General features: G+C 50.6%; 5 protein-coding genes across 5 annotated transcripts; 1 reads left to right on the top strand and 4 right to left on the bottom strand.

Annotated features, from left to right (window-relative positions):
• Positions 1-243: 243 nt before the first annotated feature.
• Positions 244-1,534, bottom strand: PSV08DRAFT_247580 (uncharacterized protein; the record flags this gene model as incomplete). The annotated part of the gene is made up of 4 exons (XM_014227031.2): positions 244-502; positions 813-843; positions 1,124-1,233; positions 1,281-1,534. 4 exons carry the CDS (start codon positions 1,532-1,534, stop codon positions 244-246), a joined length of 654 nt encoding a protein of 217 aa, XP_014082506.2.
• A 1,353-nt stretch (positions 1,535-2,887) lies between these two features.
• PSV08DRAFT_202984 (origin recognition complex subunit 6-domain-containing protein) lies at positions 2,888-4,172 on the top strand. Its single transcript, XM_014227032.2, has 2 exons — positions 2,888-3,080; positions 3,129-4,172. Exons 1-2 carry the CDS (start codon positions 2,896-2,898, stop codon positions 4,021-4,023), a joined length of 1,080 nt encoding a protein of 359 aa, XP_014082507.1. The 5' UTR covers positions 2,888-2,895; the 3' UTR covers positions 4,024-4,172.
• A 1,631-nt stretch (positions 4,173-5,803) lies between these two features.
• Positions 5,804-7,738, bottom strand: PSV08DRAFT_409895 (cytochrome P450). Its single transcript, XM_014227034.2, has 3 exons — positions 7,534-7,738; positions 6,324-7,485; positions 5,804-6,272 (listed from the first exon to the last, which is right to left on the bottom strand). Exons 1-3 carry the CDS (start codon positions 7,633-7,635, stop codon positions 5,881-5,883), a joined length of 1,656 nt encoding a protein of 551 aa, XP_014082509.2. The 5' UTR covers positions 7,636-7,738; the 3' UTR covers positions 5,804-5,880.
• A 250-nt stretch (positions 7,739-7,988) lies between these two features.
• On the bottom strand, positions 7,989-10,647 carry PSV08DRAFT_409894 (myosin-binding striated muscle assembly central-domain-containing protein). Its single transcript, XM_014227035.2, has one exon. It carries the CDS (start codon positions 10,611-10,613, stop codon positions 8,157-8,159), a length of 2,457 nt encoding a protein of 818 aa, XP_014082510.1. The 5' UTR covers positions 10,614-10,647; the 3' UTR covers positions 7,989-8,156.
• Positions 10,648-10,786: 139 nt separating this feature from the next.
• PSV08DRAFT_202975 (uncharacterized protein) lies at positions 10,787-16,622 on the bottom strand (the record flags this gene model as incomplete). The annotated part of the gene is made up of 3 exons (XM_014227036.2): positions 10,787-12,037; positions 12,087-12,178; positions 12,232-16,622. 3 exons carry the CDS (start codon positions 16,620-16,622, stop codon positions 11,109-11,111), a joined length of 5,412 nt encoding a protein of 1,803 aa, XP_014082511.1. The 3' UTR covers positions 10,787-11,108.
• Positions 16,623-17,013: the final 391 nt, after the last annotated feature.

Raw genomic sequence — 17,013 nt, 5'->3', positions numbered from 1 at the left:
GTGACGTAATGTGAAAAACACTAAAATATATGACGTTTGAATGTCATAAAGTTATTTAGCATTGCTTCCTCAGTGATTCGAGTGTACGAGGCGAATCCGAACTGTCTCAAATAACCTCCTCGGTCCTTCTCCACCATTACATGCCTCTTCCTCCCACATAAAAGGAACCAGAAATCCATCAACAATATAAAATCAGGATGGACTACTCTCTTCCCCATGTTCAAAATACGTCAGCCCCGAAACTTATTCTTTTCCCATCACATTTGGATCATTTAACCACTTCGATTTTGACCGCATTTGTTCACCCATAGCATAACCCGTTACAACACGAAGATGCGGCTCCTCCATCTCTTCATCCTCTTCTCCGCCGCTACCATGTACCGGGTCCTCGCCGTTGAAAGAATCAACGGACCCTGGGTTCATCCGCACTGGCTCCCAAATCCAGGATACCCAACTAGTCGCCAAGGTCGCGCAAATCGTCGCTTTGTTCCCGAAGGCTGCCCTAAAGACATTTCAGACCGTTTCAGGTGTCATGATGGTCAATAAAAAACAATTTTGGATCTGTGAATTCTTAAGGTAAGTTGGACTTACGGTTCCCTTCATTTGGAGCTTTTTGGTTTACAAGATCGGTAGGCAACCGACTTGAAATTTGGGGTTTCCCTAGCTCTAGTACTTGGAGCAACGGCTGTGATTCAAAAATCAGATGTCTTCTTCGAACTGTGGACTGGCGACTCCTGAGCAGCGGATATGGAAGAAATCAATTAGTTACTATGGCTGTTGCAGTTAGGGATAGAGGGGCAATCTTTGCATACGCGATCGAAAGCCAGGACCCTGTATTTTTATCTACACAAAAAAAGAGCATCTGACTTTTGCCTCTACGATTGACAGAAGCGTTTGTGTACTGGGATTAGAGCGTGTACTTGAAGACACATGGCGTATTGGAATCTCGTAATAAAATTCATGTTTCTAAACAAACCAAAAGTGAACCAACGAACTGAATAGGCCAAAATATATCGCTGCTAGCAACCTACCAATGGTATCCCAACAAAGCAAGCGCTAACCACAAGCCATCACCACATCCAGACCTGTCTACGGCAGTAGCCCTACAACGCCAAGGTCTCACAATTGTACCACTTGGGCTTCGGCTCGCCGAAATGAGGTTCCTTGCCAACTTCCCCAATAGGCCCTTCATACACTGGCGCATCCTGTCCACTTACACAATCCTGTTCGCTCCTAACAATGTTTAGCCTACAAGTTTCCCACCGCAAGAAGATGCTTACCCGTGAAATTTGCATCGGCACCCGCCAAATATGCTGTAAGCGAATGCAGCTTGGTACCCAGGGATGGATTGATTGTAGTATATTGGTGTGCAAGACGAGTATGCTGAGATGCCGGCGTAGGCACTGCTGTTTTGGACTGTGAGGACGTAGCCGCACATTTGTGGGTCATCATTGTGAGCTACGGAGGATGCGGGCGCTGATAGGGTGCTGGGTAGTGTAGAAAGTAGGCCGATTAGAATGCTTGTGAACTGCATTTTTTGAAGAGCTTTGCGAGACGAAGAGTGATTCCTCGAGGTTCTCGTGTGGTTGGCAACTGGAAAATTGTGAAGACAAAAGACTCTTCGAGGGTTTACGAAGGATTTGCGGGTAAAGCTTAGCAACCGATACCGGGCTTGCGTGTACGATACTTGGATTGGAAAGCATAAGAAGCAACGCGGACTTTAACTTCCCTGGCCACATGCAAATCGTCATCATCTCGTGTTGTGACATAGTCACTAGTCGTTACCAAACTGTCAAACTGCAAGATCCCGTCATGAGCGTGGCTTTGATATACTATTTCCTTCCGGATAGGGCCGTTGTATGTCACACGGGTTTAATGTTTTTGATGTCACCTTTGCCCTTCTGACGAGTGCACCTACCGCGACGTCCTATCAAGCGCAGCAGCTGCGATCAGAGGCCATGTACGCAAATATGTCGGTCAAGCCGAGTTGACGTGTTCTGAGGTAAGTTCGGCTTGACCGCTGAACCGCGCCTCCCCAGTACCACCATGGCCTGAACATGAGACGTTAGTCATAGCGACATGGCGTGAACCCTATGTCCATGTCGTAGTTTCGGTATCCTTGGCGCGGCTTGCTACTTCGACTCTTGAGGGATGCAAACACCCATTGGCTGGGGATAGCGGTGAAAACTTGGAGGTGCTACTGTAACAGTGGGACGAGGACGTTGAGAGTACGTAACGTGCAAAGAAGTGGTACTGGATACCGAGAAGAGGGTCATACGAATATACTTGGAAGATCCAGAAACTTCTGCATTTGGGAACAGATAATAATGTGATGATACAAGCAATGCAGTGCTCGAGCGATACGGCCATGGGCGTTGGGAGGAGGTCAAGTGTGTGTAAGCTGAGAGCATTCTGGGAGAGCCAGCCAAAAACGTGATAGTGCCTCAAGGTTATAACAGTACATAGAACTATGTTCTGCATACAGATTGATCAATATAAATCCGCGGAATTGTTGGTAAGTATCGCTTCATCAAAGCTCCGTGTGAGGGACAACCATGGACGTTTGCATGATGAAATCGGAAAGTGACTAAACACCGACTGAGCCATCTCAAATAAGATATCTGAAGACTGGCGAACAAAGAAAGAGCAACACACACATGGCTCAGGATCAACAATTTAGAGAATCAGATGAGCTTGTGCAAGGGCAGTGCAAACAACGAAGTGTGCCTGATGAACTAAGAATACTGGGTGTTGCATTGACTGAACTGTTGCACGCACTGACCACATCCAGTATTCTAGCGTCCACGTGACACCGCGCAAGTGGACGTAACGCGTCTGCACTCGCATGACAGTATTGTTCTTCGGGAAGGACGAAGATCCTCGATATCTTACATTATGAGCCGAGCGAGTATCGAGCAGGCCCTCACCGGCTTAGTGCCTACATTGAATGGCCCTCTGCCCCCAGAGTTGATCGATTTGGCTTTGTCACTTCTCACTCGCTCCCGAACAGTCGCGACGTCTATGAAGTCTGATGAAGAAATCGCACGACCATACGCATGTGCGCAATTGGCTTGCGAAAGGTATTCTGGCCTTGGCCTTTAGATGGAACTCAATACTGACAACTACAGGCTTAAGAAGCGCCTCAACCTTCCTTCGATCACATCACGACCGCCCTGTCCCCCTCGCATATATAAGAAGCTGTATAACTACCTAAGTAGTGCTCTTCCAGACTCTTTTGCCGCTGCAGAGCCACAAACACCGCGTAAATCGTCTGCTCCGGCCTCCACATCCACACGTAACACACCAAAAACGCCCCTAAGCGCAAGGAAGACACCACACAGCACAAAGCGAGGCCGTGAAAGCGATGGTGAGCCCCCGGAGTGGGTCATGCCCGCTATCAGGGCTCTAGCAAAGGCGTTCGAATATCCAGCAGTGATACCTCATGTGTACACCGGTGTAGAGTCCATTTACCCTCTACTCGCCCGTATGGCTGCCGCAGCTGCTGAGACACCTAGCAAGCGACCACAACGACCAACATCTACTACACAGTCCTTTGCTGATGTCAGTGATACAAGGCTTTGTAGCCTTGTAGTCGTTGTGTTCTTGCTCGTTTTCTCGAGAATGAAGGATGTCGACGTCTCGCCAGACAGATACAACGAATGGCTAGCCAAGGCAACGGATGCCGTCTTGGAAACCCCATCTGCACAGAACATCACACAAGATGAGCTGGCACCTGCAATAGAGCAGACAATGGCCATGGCCAAGGAAGAAGGCTGGCTACAGATGCAGTGGTTCGATAGTGTAAGACCTCTGGACAATGAAGACGAGATGGAAGGTGTCGAAATGACCGGCAACACAACTGTCAAAGTAAAGGGCCTAGGCCTACGATCTGGAAGCGATTATATTGGCCTAGGCACTATGATGCAAGATGCAACTGACTACCTTGGCGAGCGGCAGCAGGACGATTACGCAAAGTGGAAGACCAGAATTATGGCGCGCGTGCAGGAGATTGAAGCAGCATAGATGTATTGATCGCACTATACCGCCGAAAAATGGCAGTCGGTAATGCAATGAGTAGCAGTCCCGCAGGAGTACAAACATGTTCGCTATATCTGGAAACCACACATCCACTTCGCAGACTTTAGCTTATCAAACCCTGGAATTCCACGCGTCACCTCACCCTAGAGATTCGCCATGATTTTGTGCTCCCGGATTATTTGCTTCCCGTCATCCCTCACATGGAGGACATGACTTTTAACCCAGTTTGTCTCTCCATTTCCTCCCTTGTCTTCTTCACGTTTCGTAGCCTGAGTGTGAGGCACATCTTCAATGGTGAAAAATATATGCATATTTTCCTGACCTCTTGTGCAAAGCTCTTGATTATCCCCGCCACAGACAACTATGACGCTCGAGATCCTTTTAATGCCGAGGCCAGCTTTGTGACTGATGAGGAAATGGGAAATAGTCCCTCCAATAGGAGATGCTGGAGGAAGTCAGTATATGTCGCTCCGGGATTATAGGGAAGGTAAGTATTCAAGTAAGAAATGCGATACATACCGATCAATGCCAGGTACTCCTCGCTACCCATCTCGAATCTGACGCCCGGCCAAATCTCCAAAGCAAATTTGCCTCTATTCCGGAACCCGCGAGTGACAAGGAGAAGAGTGTGTTCGTTTATAACATGCTCAGCGCCATAGACACGAAGGTTTGTGATATCACGGTTGTTCTCTCTCCAAAATTGCCAATAGATGTCGGAAAGATGCTGCAGCTCAGGGAGCTCTTCAGGCCGTGCTTCGTGACCCCAACTATACGAATATCGTGCAGCAGCACGCGGACTCAGAATGTTCTTTCCGATGATCGCTCCGCCCTCCAAATTAATGGCAAACAGATAGGTTGCACCTGTTTCCTATTATCATATGTTAGCTAGTGTTTTAAACGATCATTTGCGACCGACCCATGATAGTGGCGCTTTGCATCGTCTAGCATGAGCACCACAGACATAAACATACCCTATACTCTCTGCCGTTAACATAGTACCTCTGTTCGACAATAGGTATCGGGTCAAGGTCCGGGTCTTCAGGTAAGGTTAAATCACGATTCCAATGCTCAATAGAGAAGCACTCGTTCTCTCCACCTGCTGCTTCATTTCTTTCGTCGAACATTGGTCCATAGTTGAGGCCCAGTCCTTCGAAAGCATCCTCCAATCCTTCCCACTCAAAGTTGCATTCCTCACCTTGAGGCGTCTCGGTGTCATACCAGCCCCATAGCCGTAATGCGGCTGAATAGCGTCAGTTTCCTAAGTTACTTGTTGCGTGATCAGAAGAGGAATGATCTCACCAGTTAGATCGCCGGACCATTTGCTAGCAGCTGAAGGCGGCTGTCTAGTGTCCTGCAGGAGGTTCCCAGCAACTTGGTCTGAAGCCTGCATGAGACAGAGCAACTGATTACCCTTACTGACATATCTGCTCCATAGCTGGTTGCTCGCCCATACTGTGGGATCAAATTGTGGTTCTGAACCAGAGTTGATAGCTTCGGGCCCAGCGGCGGGCGATTCATCGAGCAGTCCATCTTTTGCGACTGTGTTGTTAAGGACCTTGCTTTCAAGGTGGGAGTCGGATACGGACGCCACCTGCTGATTGTTGATGAAACGGCCAAAGGCAGTTACAACGAGCAAGATGGTGCAGCTGAGAGTAATTTGAAGCCTCATGTCTGCGTTTGACGAGTGAGATTTTGACTGCGATTGTCAACTTGGGTGAGATAGTGTGGCTGCAACTGCTTGTGTGGGTAAAGGAGCTTGAGCATGCACTATCGAGTCTTTATATACCTTCATGAGAGCCTTCCACTATTGATAATCTGACCAATTCTAACTATCACTTTCACTCACACCTTGTAAAATCCCTCAGTCCTTCTTTCACCCTCCTTTAGCACGGTCTCCACCACATCCGCCTCGCACCTCCGACTCAGTTTCACTGAAAAGTCGCGGGGTATTGCCACTAACGCGCTTTTGATCGCGTTGTAGTCCACATAATCCGTATTCGGCGGATGCGTTGCACTAGCTTCGATCCTGTATAGACTGAGCAAACGGAAGAGCGCTGCGTAAATGAGCTTGCTGGCGATGAGAGCCCCAGGGCAAGACCGAGAGCCCGCCCCAAACGAGAGATGTGCTGGATTGGATACAGGGTTTGTCGTGTAAAGGGACGACGGGTCGACGGGTGGTGTAAGCCATCGTTCTGGGTTGAAAGTTGCAGCGTCAGGGCCCCAGTAATCAGTGTCTAACACAGTTAGATCTTGCAGAGCTCAAGTGTAGATAATTGATTACTTACCATGATTCCCAGCCTGAGCATTGATCAATACCATTGTACCTTTCGGTATCACTGCCTCGCCCCAGCGCACTTCGCTCATAGTTTTCCGCGGCAGACTCATATTACTGACCGTGTAATATCTCCCTGCCTCCTTCACTATCGCACTCAAATACGGAATGCTCTCCTCCTCAAAGTCACTCGCCCACGCCTTTTTCAAGTCCTCGTCTTGCGGATACATCTTCCGCATTTCCTGGTACGCGCGGTCTTGAAATACTAGGCCCTCACGTGTGCACAGGGATCCAATACAAGATACCAGTGTACCCGGTATAGTTTCAAACCCGCCGGATACAAGAGACAGACATATAGAGCTGACTTCGACGCCTGTGAGTCGCGTTTCCTCATCTTTCAGGATAGCGGCACTGATGCATGGCTTCTCAGTTCCCTTCTCAATCATATCTCGCACTTTATCCAGTAGCAAGTTGAGATACTTGTCGCGTCTCTCCCTCAGCTCCTTCGAACGCCTATTCTTCTCGTTGTTCGGCAAGTAGCGTAGAGCAGGGACGTAGTCTTGATAGTTCTCTGATGCAGACCGCAGTAGCGAAATTGCAGAGCCGACTTCAAGTATTTCGCGCAGCAAATCGTCATAGACGGCGTCCATGCGGATGCCATAGCAGAGTGTGAGTGTCGTGTTTAGTGCGTAGCGCTGGATGTACGGTCGGATGCTAACTTCCACCTCTCCGCTTTTACTATCCCTCTGCAGATCTCGAGCGATGCAGTAGGACTCGAGGTCAAACATGTTGGCGTAGTTTTTCATCATGCTTTTGCTGAGGGTCGTTGACGCCGCTTTGCGCTTGTTGCGACAACTTTCATCCCACGGGGAACTGCCAATAGTGAATCCCTGGGTCGAAGAAATGAGGCCGTGGAAAGTATATAGCTTTGGTCGATCAATCAGGCCCTGCGGGTTTGACATAAGGATCTTCTTGCAGTCTTCAAAGGAGTTCACCACCACAGCGCGTGTGTTTCCGAGCCGGATCTGGAATACTGAAAAACCGTATTGGCGCCACCATTTCTCGCACACAGTTGCATGGTCATCTCCCAGTTGTGTCAAGTGACCTGTGACAGGGAGAGCACCGGGAATCTCAGGTATGCCTTGGATATATGGGATATCGGTAAGAGTGAGCAGCTAATGGTATTAGCTATAATTGCTTTGACATGCTCTAGGGATACGTACTTTGTACACGATGAATAACACAGCCACGACAATAGAAATTGAGACCACATGGTCTGAAGCAATGGTCCTAACATGCGGTAGTCGATCCGGCAAGTGGTTCATCTCGCAATCCTGCTGTACAAAATTTCCAATAGGGTAAGGGAGTGAAGCCACCCCAGAAACATCACGAGCACTTTCTTAGCACCTGGCATATCTTTCGAACACACTACAGTCACTTCCTTGACTCGACGCAATCGTGCATATCAGTCGTGAGGGGTTGATGTCGGAACCGTTCCGAAGATAAGCCCGCTGCTTATCAGTGTCTGCTCCCCACTTCTGCCTTTAGACGTGTTAGAGACCAATCAGGCTATGGACATTCAAGAAGAATTTCGGACTTTGTATCCGTATCATCCCAAGACAGAAGTTGTTGCATGGTGAAGATCAGGCGACTATGGCGTCTGTATGGATAAGGTTGGAGAACAACAAGATGCATAGCCTGTTCATCCACATTGAAAACAAATGAGAAAAAAGCATAAATCATAACACATCTCAATCTAAAGTCTACCTCGGAACGGATCAAAAGCCTCCTGTTCCGATATCCTCATTGATTCCACTGAAACTCTGTACAATCAACTCCTCACCCATCACTGCCCCAGCAAAATCTTCAACGTCTCAACCCCCACACTCAAAACCTCCTGACTCCGACTCTCCTTGAGCACAACCTTGAGTGCCTCAACAACGCCTTTACCCTTACACTTTTCTTTTCCTTGCTCCACATCCACCACACTCCGAAGACAGACAACGCCCCGATACCTAATCCCCTCATCCTCATCCTGACACAAGCCCACCAGCCACTCCACGCTCTTCTCCTGCTTCAAGAACTCTTCGACCGCAAGATCAACCGAGAGTAACATAGCCAGCGCACCTCCCGCTGCAGACCGCGTCGCCGCATCCTCGACATCCGTCATGGCGAGCAAGAGATGCAAGCGGTGTTTAGCACGGGGCGAGGCATCTGCAAAGTTGCTGATACAAACAGGCGAGGCCATGAGATTGCACACGAGTTCTGTGCTTGCGCGGCGAACAAGCGTGTTCGGGCTAAGTAGCAGATCGTCGACGACGGTGTCGAAGGACTGGCGGATGATGTGGTCTTGAGTGTTTCTGTCGAGGGAAGCGAGGTTCGTGAGGGCGAGGAGGGCTTCGAAGGCGTGGAGTTGCCAGGTTGTCGACTCTGTGCGGGTGAGTTGGCTGATGAGCGGGCGAATGGCGGAGGTGCTAGGAAGGGCGGCATTGAAGACATGGGAGGGGTTTATGCTGATGAGCAGGCGGGATAGGGCTTGTGCTGTTGTAGGGAGGGCGGCGGGCGGGAAGGGCGTAGTGCCGGTCGTGGAGGACTCGTTTGTGGCGGTGATATGCTCCCAGATTTGGATCAGGAGCTTGACAGCGCCTTGCTGGGCCATTGGGCCTCGGTTTTTCGTGTCTTTACATAAGCTGAGGAGGATAAGACTGCTTTGTGTGAGGACGGAGGCAGATCCGTTTTTGCAGACTTGTACTAGAAGTGGTACAACGCCTGCATCGAGAACGCGCTTGCAGCGTATGGCTACGTCTTCGTCGTTGAGAAGAACATCGGGGGCGGTTGGCTTCTGCACGTTTGCGTAGGCCTTGAGCTGTGCCATGCGTTTTTCTTCTTCGGACTGTAAAGGCTGATATTGTGTAATATTGCTGAAGATCGTAAGGCCGCCGAAAATGATATTCTTTGGTGACGAAGGGTCACTCATAGCCTCGATAAGGCGTTTGAGAAACTTTGGAGACTTGGATAAATCTTCCCTAACCTTGGGCTGAAGCGAGGCATATGCGAGACCCTCAACCGAGTCTTGCTTGGACGCCGTGTCGCCTCCTATAACCATTGACTTGAAGCTTGCGATCAAGTCCTCTTGATCCACTTTCTCTGCTCTGACGATCCGCGGACCGTCCTCAGATGGCTGCTCCTCACCCAGTTTCACAAGAATGAGTGCAGCCAGGTTAGCCCGCCTCTTGTTCGGGCACTCGGCAACCATGTCTTCTAGCCACTCCCTACAATGTTTATTGATTGCCTCTCGGCAGTTCTTGTCTACGCATGCAGCGCTGATCAGTTCGAGGGTCGCTTGCTCCAGGTTATGCGACTTCTTGCTCTGTACTCTCGATGCAAGTGTGCTGACAAAGCCATCTGTGAGGAAAAGGGCCGCAGCGGCTGTAACAGCCACCGGGAAGATGGCTGCAGCCGCAGAGAAAGCAATGACTAGATCGTGTGCCTCTCCTTTCTTTATCCTGGCGGTGACGAATCTCGAGATGAGTTCTCCAGCAGTGTCCGGAGCCAGCTCAAATAATTTGATACTCGCAAGTGTAGCCTGACTGCGTAGCGTGGCTGGCAGTCGGATATCTAGCGATGCCAATATAACATCGAAGCTGTCCGCATCAATGATTCCCTTAAGGTGCTCTGCGTAATGAGCGAGCAGTTGTGCGATGCCCTTCATGGCGCGTTCCGGGTGCTCAAGGGCCTCCTCCATCATCATTGCCAAACTGAGCATGAAGATATCTCTATGGCCCGTTTTGAAAGATTCGTCATCAGGCCAGACGGCTCGGTTCAGTAAGACTTTTAGCAAGCCATTGATTGAGTCGTTGCCCCGTTCGAACATCTCGTAGTACATCCGCGTCGGCTTTTCTCGAACCATATTGACAAGCCACTTCTGAGCTCCAACATTTTGTAAGAGATCACCTGAGACTTGATCGAGAGTGTCGTCTTCACCCTTGTAGTCAAAGAGAATGTCCATTGCCTGTGCTGCCTCTTCATCCTTCAAACCATGCGATCTCATGGCCTTCAGTGCGTTTTCTCCATCACGTGCATCCTTGCTCTTTACCCAATCCCTGCAAATCCCCAAGAACTCGCTCTTGCCTTCTTCTTCCTTCAACGCAACCCATGCTTCTTTGATCCGGTTGTCTTCAGGTGTAATAGTGCCAGCTTCACGTAGATATCGAGCTGCCACAGCCAACTCGCCAGCTTTGATGCTCTCGTGAGCCTTTTCCGCCAGCTGCACGATTCTCTCCTCGTCAGATGGGCTGGCCATTGTCGGATGTGTGGTAGATGATGATCATCTCAATAGGGCGAACATTTGCGTTTATGATTGCGTGTCACGGGTTCTAGGGCGATTCTATGCACGGGCCTCAGTGCAGCTGTTTTAGTGGAACGCGGGGCGGCTGATCACACGTCGGCCTTACACTTGCAGTCTCGAAGACAAACTTTCGAGATAGATTGATAAAATTGCAATCGCAACAACACACCGAGCCTGATTACTACTAATACAATTCGTGAAGTCATTAGAAGGCCCGTCCCCAATCGAGCAAACAAAGCTCGTGTTTAAAAAGACGCCAATGAATACTACGCCTACAAGATGCTCAAGTACCAGATGCTATGCAAAACCCACTGAAACCTAATCTGACTTGCAATGCGTAAGAAGAGCAGTCCCGCCCAAAACTCCAAGCTAACAAGAAGCATTGTTGGAAATGTGACGCGCCGGTCGTCTGGAAGATTCCTCTGTCTTTGTTCCTAAGTCACCAGTCTATCATTCGCTGTCGTCGACAGCTGTGTCTGCGCGTTTGCGCTGTATGACGCCAAGAAACAATAGACGTTCCCACACGTCGTCCTTGACGAGCACACGTGCCTTGTCGAATGGTAGGCCATCCAGCTCTTTTAGGTTTTTGCAGAGATTAGCAAGCATCATCTCTGTGACGCGCCGCCTGATCCGCGTCTCGTAATCGAGTCGCAAAAGATGTTGAACATCAGCCTCTACTTCTCCATTCGGAAGAAGGAAGCGGTTCTTGAGCTGTTCCTCAGAGGGTTTCCGTCGAAGGGACATGATCCGATTTTCGGATGATGGCGCATAGAAGCGCAGAGTAAGAGGGTTGTCTCGCCAGTCTAATTTCGAAAGTGTGCTTAGCTTGCCCAGCACGAGCGCATTTGCACGAAGGCGTTCGAGCTTGTTGCTTGCCAAGAAAAGCTCACTCAGCCGCTTAATGTTGAGGAGTGGACGTAAGTCCGTAATGGAGTTAAAGTTCAGGTTGATGGACCTGATGTTTGGTGTGAGCTGACCAAAGTTGTCGGGCAGCTGTTTGAGGCCCATAGAGGCCAGTTCTAATCGTTGAAGGCTCAACAGGTGCTGTGAGATTTGCAAGCCATATGTAGGATTGAGTGAGAGATAGAGATTGCGAACTTCCGAATTCTTGACAAGATTGTTGGCACATATTTCCATGTCTGCTTCAGAGTCAAGTATTTGTTCACGAGCTGAAAAAGTCCGCAGGTTTCGAAGGTGCTCCAATCCCAAGACCTGTGTTAGAGAGTTGCCATCAATGTACAGCGATTCAAGCCTTGGGAAATAGTGATCAACATCGAGAAGTGTGGTCCTGTTTCTGCAAAGACGGATTGAGCGAAGTGCTTTGCAGGGCTTCACTGGTGTATCGACAAGAGGAAACTCTTCAATCTCGTTGTCATCTGCTCGATGTTAGCCTGTGAAAGCATGCATGAACCAGGAACATATGCATACCTAAGTTGAGATGCTGGAGCTGTGGTAGGCAATGCAGATTGCGGACTTCGAGCATTCGATTCTTGCGCAGATCAAGGTCTGTAAGAGATTTCCTATTGCACTGGTTAGGATATGTTGTTCGACGTATAACTGCTGATGTACTCACAAATTTGTCTTGGCGAAGTCAATCGTATCTATCTCATTACCGCCAGCACTCAGTTCCATTAGGCCGTCAAGATGAATAATGCCATTGAGAGACTTGATCTTGTTGTTGTCAACTTTGAGTGTTCGCAGATGCACCAACCCAGCAAGCCCGTCTAGCGCATCGACCTCGTTATCGGATATGTCGAGATGCTGCAAATTGACGAGATTGGTCCAGGAGGTCAGTCCAGTCAAGCAATTGTTTTGTACTTGCAACCGTCGCATAGAGTAAGGTATGCCTTCCACCTGACTGATTTTGTTGTTTGAGACATCAAGCTCCTCGAGCTGGTAGCACAGTTCGTCAAGGCGATGCAAGTTGGTAAGGTCCTTCTTCCGGAGATTGACATTGCGAAGATCCTCCCAGTACGGTTCATCTGGCTCAACATCTTGGAGGGCCTTTACAAGTTCGGCTGTTCCTTGTGCATAGCGATCTTCCAAAGCTTTGGTGAACCGGCTACCGTCGTGCTTCACGACAACCCGGTCTGGGAGGTCAAATTCATCAACCTGATTCAGAGTGAATTCAGGTAAATCGCTGAGCATAAACGTCACGTCTCCCTTGATAGGAGATGATCCTGCAGCGACCAGTGCATCCCGTCCGTGGTCTCTGAATGGAGGCCCTGCCACATTCATCGATAAGTGCATGCGATAGTTCCTGGCTCGGACATCGTCCAATAGCGAGAGATCACCGTCACCGTTGAACATTGGTAATCGACCAGGTCTCCCATGAGACAGAGCCTTGTTTTGATTAGACTGCTCCCAGGCTGACTGTTTTCTTTCCGACCTTTTCTGCGCACTTGATGGTCCCCACTGGTTTTGCCGGGGCTTTTGCGGTGTCTCTTCTGATCGACGCTCTGGACTAGGTGCTTCCCTTTCGGCAATCGAGATGGTGATGTCCCTTACTCGTGGGCGTTGTGCACCCTGGCGTACGGGGCCTCGCCCCTCGAAATACTTGATCTCGTGTTCGATATCATCTTCTTCAGACTCTGGAATCGCATAGGTAGTTTGCGTGCGGGAGCTCTTCTGGGTTCCATGGTGTCGTGCGGTTTGTGTACTCCAAGACGTGGCCCGTGTCTCGGTTTTAGGATAGCTTGATCCAAAGTTGGAACCCTTTGAAGGCGCTGAGCTCGTTTCTGTATATGCGACGCCGTTTCCTTCGCGCGTCGTTGGACGTGCTTCTTCTTCTTCTTCTGTGGGCTTCTCCGTATCTTCCACAATGGTTTCTGCTGTAGGCTGCAGACGAATTGGTGAGTCCGCTCTAGTGTCCTGCGCATGTGTGTCCTCGACCGTCAGATCTGGGATGTTGCCGAATGGATCGTCTTCGCTTTCATTCAAGGGGCTTGGCGTTGCCTGCTCAACACGACGCTCCCTAGTTGGACTTTTCTGACGAACCCACATGTTTCTGTCACGGTCAAAACTCATGCCGGCTACCTCCTGGGGAATTAGATGTGCTATCGCCTCGGGTGCTAGATTAGCGACGTGTTCAGAACGCCTAGATGCGTTTGTAAGAATAGTGTGTCCAATCGATGAGCCTGTTGATAACTGAGTACGTGCAGTCTGAGGTCGGGAGCTGGGGTGGTGGTCATCGTCACCCCTGTCGTAGTGTCTGTTTGCGTCCCCTGTCATCCCAACCTTGTCCTGCTCGCCTATTGCCCTTTCTTCCACGGGCGCGGCTAGCCCGTCCAGACGAGAGAAGCCTATTGCGTTCACCGATGAATTCAGAAAGCTGTCGTCATCCTTCTCTTGATACCTGCGCAAATGGTTGAGAATGCTCGGATCCATGTCTTGTTTGCTCGGTTCCTTCCAGGCTGGTGGCCGGTCGTCTCTACTCGCAGGCCTTTTGATTGTCGGCAAACTCGAAGTATCTTCGTTGTCATCCTCGACCAACTGGGATTCAGCTTCCGTCTCCTCAAGGCTCCCCAAACCGCTGGTAGGCCGTCCCTTTGTGCGGATAAAATCCATGATCTTTAAAGCCTCGTCCAGGAAGTCTTGTGTAGTGACGGATCGCTTGCGATTCTTGTCTCGCACGCCATGTTGCCTCTTCATACTAAAGGCGGCAATCTCATTGGCGACCGCCTTCGCACGGGCATTGTCCAAATCAGCGTCGGACACATTGGAAGGCTCCAGCTGTTCGCGGATGGTGTTTAGTTTGGGTGATGACATGATGAAGGCTTCCGTAGCTTCCATGATTTCTGCCTGAATCTCCTCTCGTCTCCGCTGACTCGGTGTAGGGTTGCGGGGCCTTAAGATATGTCTCTTGGCTAGCGTTTCTGAGTTGGCGTTCTTGTTTGAGAACACGCTAAGGAGATCTCTTTGGTTCTGGTCGAGAGTAGGCTGAGCTGATGCCTTCGGACGTCGCACTGTGCTTCCTCCTCCATCGCTAAAAACATCATCTTTGTTTTCTTCGTCATCAACCGAACAGATAGTCCTTCTACGTTTAGGAGTGGGGTTCTTGAATGGCGATGTTGGGCCTCTTTTGCCTTCAGCATACTCATGGGCGATATCCGAGTCCTCTTCGGCCTTTGCCGTCGAGGTCTTTCGATGTGGCACGAACTTCGGCCGACTGGCATTCCGCATGGAGGTTGGGGAATAATTCGATACGTTTCTTTTACTCCTCGAGGGCTGACGTGGGACGGGCGATTCATCTAAGTGGAACTTGAACGGCGGTCGGCTTCCAGGGGGTGCAATGTCGATTGAGGGAGATCCTTCGGGTGCACTGTCATCGTGAGCACTCCAATCATCTCCATCTGATGAGATAACAGAGAAGTCGCCAGAAAATTGATACTGGTTGAGCTGACTTTGGCCAAAAGATGTGATTCTTTTGGTTGATGGTTGGCGATTGTTCGAAGTCAAATCCAGGTTAATGTTCTGCATAGATTTTTCCTCGACGGATGGCAATCTTGATTGCCTTGGCACCAGCTTGGCAGAATCGGATGGGTTTTCCTTGACACTGGATGTGCCCTTTTCAGGTTTGTACTCGAGTTGACTCAAACGTCTTTGGATGCGATTACTAGTAAAAGTGTCGTGTGCATCGAATAACTTCAGGGGGCTCCCAGAGTTCTTGGCTCGATCAGGACTCAGGAAGTTTTCAAGTCGTTGGCGAGGCGTCGAAGGGTCGACAAGTCCGCTTTGGGGCGTTTGGTTTAGGTCCGTGTTCAGTTTGACCGCGGCTTTTCTTTCTGGCGATGGACTCAGTGGTCTTCGGTGAAAAGATCCCTCTCTCGAGTACCCACCTCTTCGAAGCTCTACGTGGCGGCCAACGTCTGCCATATCTGGTGTGCCAACGGGAAGGCCCTCTGGTAGAGACTCATCCTGGAGCCTAGCAAACGATGAGTCTCCGCGTGTTAGGCTCAATGCACTCTCCTCTTGAAGGGGTTGGTAGTGGTTTGAGGGGGGCGATCCAATCTGACGCAACCGGTTGGCAAGCTCGGATCCTCTGAAGCTCTGTGGCTGTTGAACGGGCAAGCCGATATTCATGTTGGCAGTCATGGTCAGGTATACGGGGCTGAAGTTCTCGTTCTCAAATTCAATCTGTCCGCTTACGGTCCGCATGGTCTCGTGCGGCGGTGCCAATCCTTGAGTGCAACTCGATGCATCGTGCTCTTGGGTTGTGTCATCGTGTGCACTGTCATCTGCGTGAGTTGCATGCGTTTGGTGATCCTTTTCTGTTTCCCGCGCCTGTTTTTGTCCCTGTTTTTGTCCTTGCTCCTGCGGTCTATCGCTCTGTTGCACAGCCGGCCATGGCGGTGGACTCGAGGGCACGCCAGCAAGACCCTTGAGCAATCCAAGCCGCCGTTTTGGGAGTGCCGAGTCGTCAGAAGTGCCAGGGGTTGGCTTTTGAAAGATGTTCTCTAAGCCAGTGGGGCCGAAGAGGTCGGTCTGGTTTCCGTAGCCGACCTCACCATTGACAAGTCTCCGCCTCCACTCCGGTGTATCTTGGGATGACTGTTCCTTGACTGGTGACCGTGCGACTGTGTTGTGTGCGACTGTGCCGTTTTGCATTTCCGAGTTCTGGGACATTGAAAAGGAGGAAAATGAGGCGTCGCGCGCGTGCGCGTCGGGCGATGACGGGGCGGGCGGGGCATTGGTGTTGCTCGGACTGCGGCCATCGAGCATGCTCCTTTGCTTGGGCGGACGCAGTTCTTTGGCAATGCTGCGCACCTGCACGTCCGAAAAGGGGGCTGGCGACTGTCGCGGGCGGGGCAGGCGGCTCTTTGATTTTGGTGCGCTCTGTGGATTTGGTGGTAGTGGCGGGCTGCGTGGGCTCTGTGGGGTGGGCGCAACTGAACGCGGCGACTCTTGGGGCACCCATTCTTCGGAGAGGTCCTCGAGCCAGGGCTGCGTGGTGTTGTTGGCCATGGTGGTGGGCGGGCGGGCGGTTGGCCGTGGTGTTGTGACGAGTGGGAATGGTGATGGTGGTGGTGGTGGTGGCCGGGGTGTCGAGTCGCAGTCGGGCAGCGCGCGCCGAAGATGCGGTGAAGAAAGCTGTTGGCGGGCGGCTACGCGTCAAAAAATGGCTGCTATGTTGGCGCGCACGGCATTGTGCGCGTGTCGTGGATTGTCGCAACGGTGCGAGGGAGAATGACGAACAACGCGTCAATCGGCGAGTCGTCTTGTTATCGATTGAATGTATGTGCCAGGATCGACGCTATCTGGAGAGAAGCATGGACTTGTCAGACCCCCCGCAAGCCGCTAACAAGGCCGTTGCCTGAGCAACAGGAGATGCTCCCGCTCCCGACGCAGACGCTGC

Source organism: Bipolaris maydis (genome assembly GCF_028858645.1).
Source record: "Bipolaris maydis strain C4 unplaced genomic scaffold PSV08scaffold_7, whole genome shotgun sequence".
In the NCBI taxonomy this organism is placed as follows: domain Eukaryota; kingdom Fungi; phylum Ascomycota; class Dothideomycetes; order Pleosporales; family Pleosporaceae; genus Bipolaris; species Bipolaris maydis.
The sequence above is the reverse complement of the archived record's forward strand: the minus strand, read 5'-3'. Positions and strand labels throughout refer to the sequence as shown.

Bases quoted from the DNA above. Each gene is read 5' to 3' on its own strand.
- PSV08DRAFT_202984 (XM_014227032.2), top strand. From the start codon at position 2,896: ATGAGCCGAGCGAGTATCGAGCAGGCCCTCACCGGCTTAGTGCCTACA. The intron at 3,081-3,128 runs GTATTCTGGCCT...TGACAACTACAG, and splicing joins GCGCAATTGGCTTGCGAAAG to GCTTAAGAAGCGCCTCAACC.
- PSV08DRAFT_409894 (XM_014227035.2), bottom strand. From the start codon at position 10,613: ATGGCCAGCCCATCTGACGAGGAGAGAATCGTGCAGCTGGCGGAAAAG.
- PSV08DRAFT_409895 (XM_014227034.2), bottom strand. From the start codon at position 7,635: ATGAACCACTTGCCGGATCGACTACCGCATGTTAGGACCATTGCTTCA. The intron at 7,486-7,533 runs GTACGTATCCCT...TAATACCATTAG, and splicing joins TGTTATTCATCGTGTACAAA to CTGCTCACTCTTACCGATAT. The intron at 6,273-6,323 runs GTAAGTAATCAA...TAACTGTGTTAG, and splicing joins TGCTCAGGCTGGGAATCATG to ACACTGATTACTGGGGCCCT.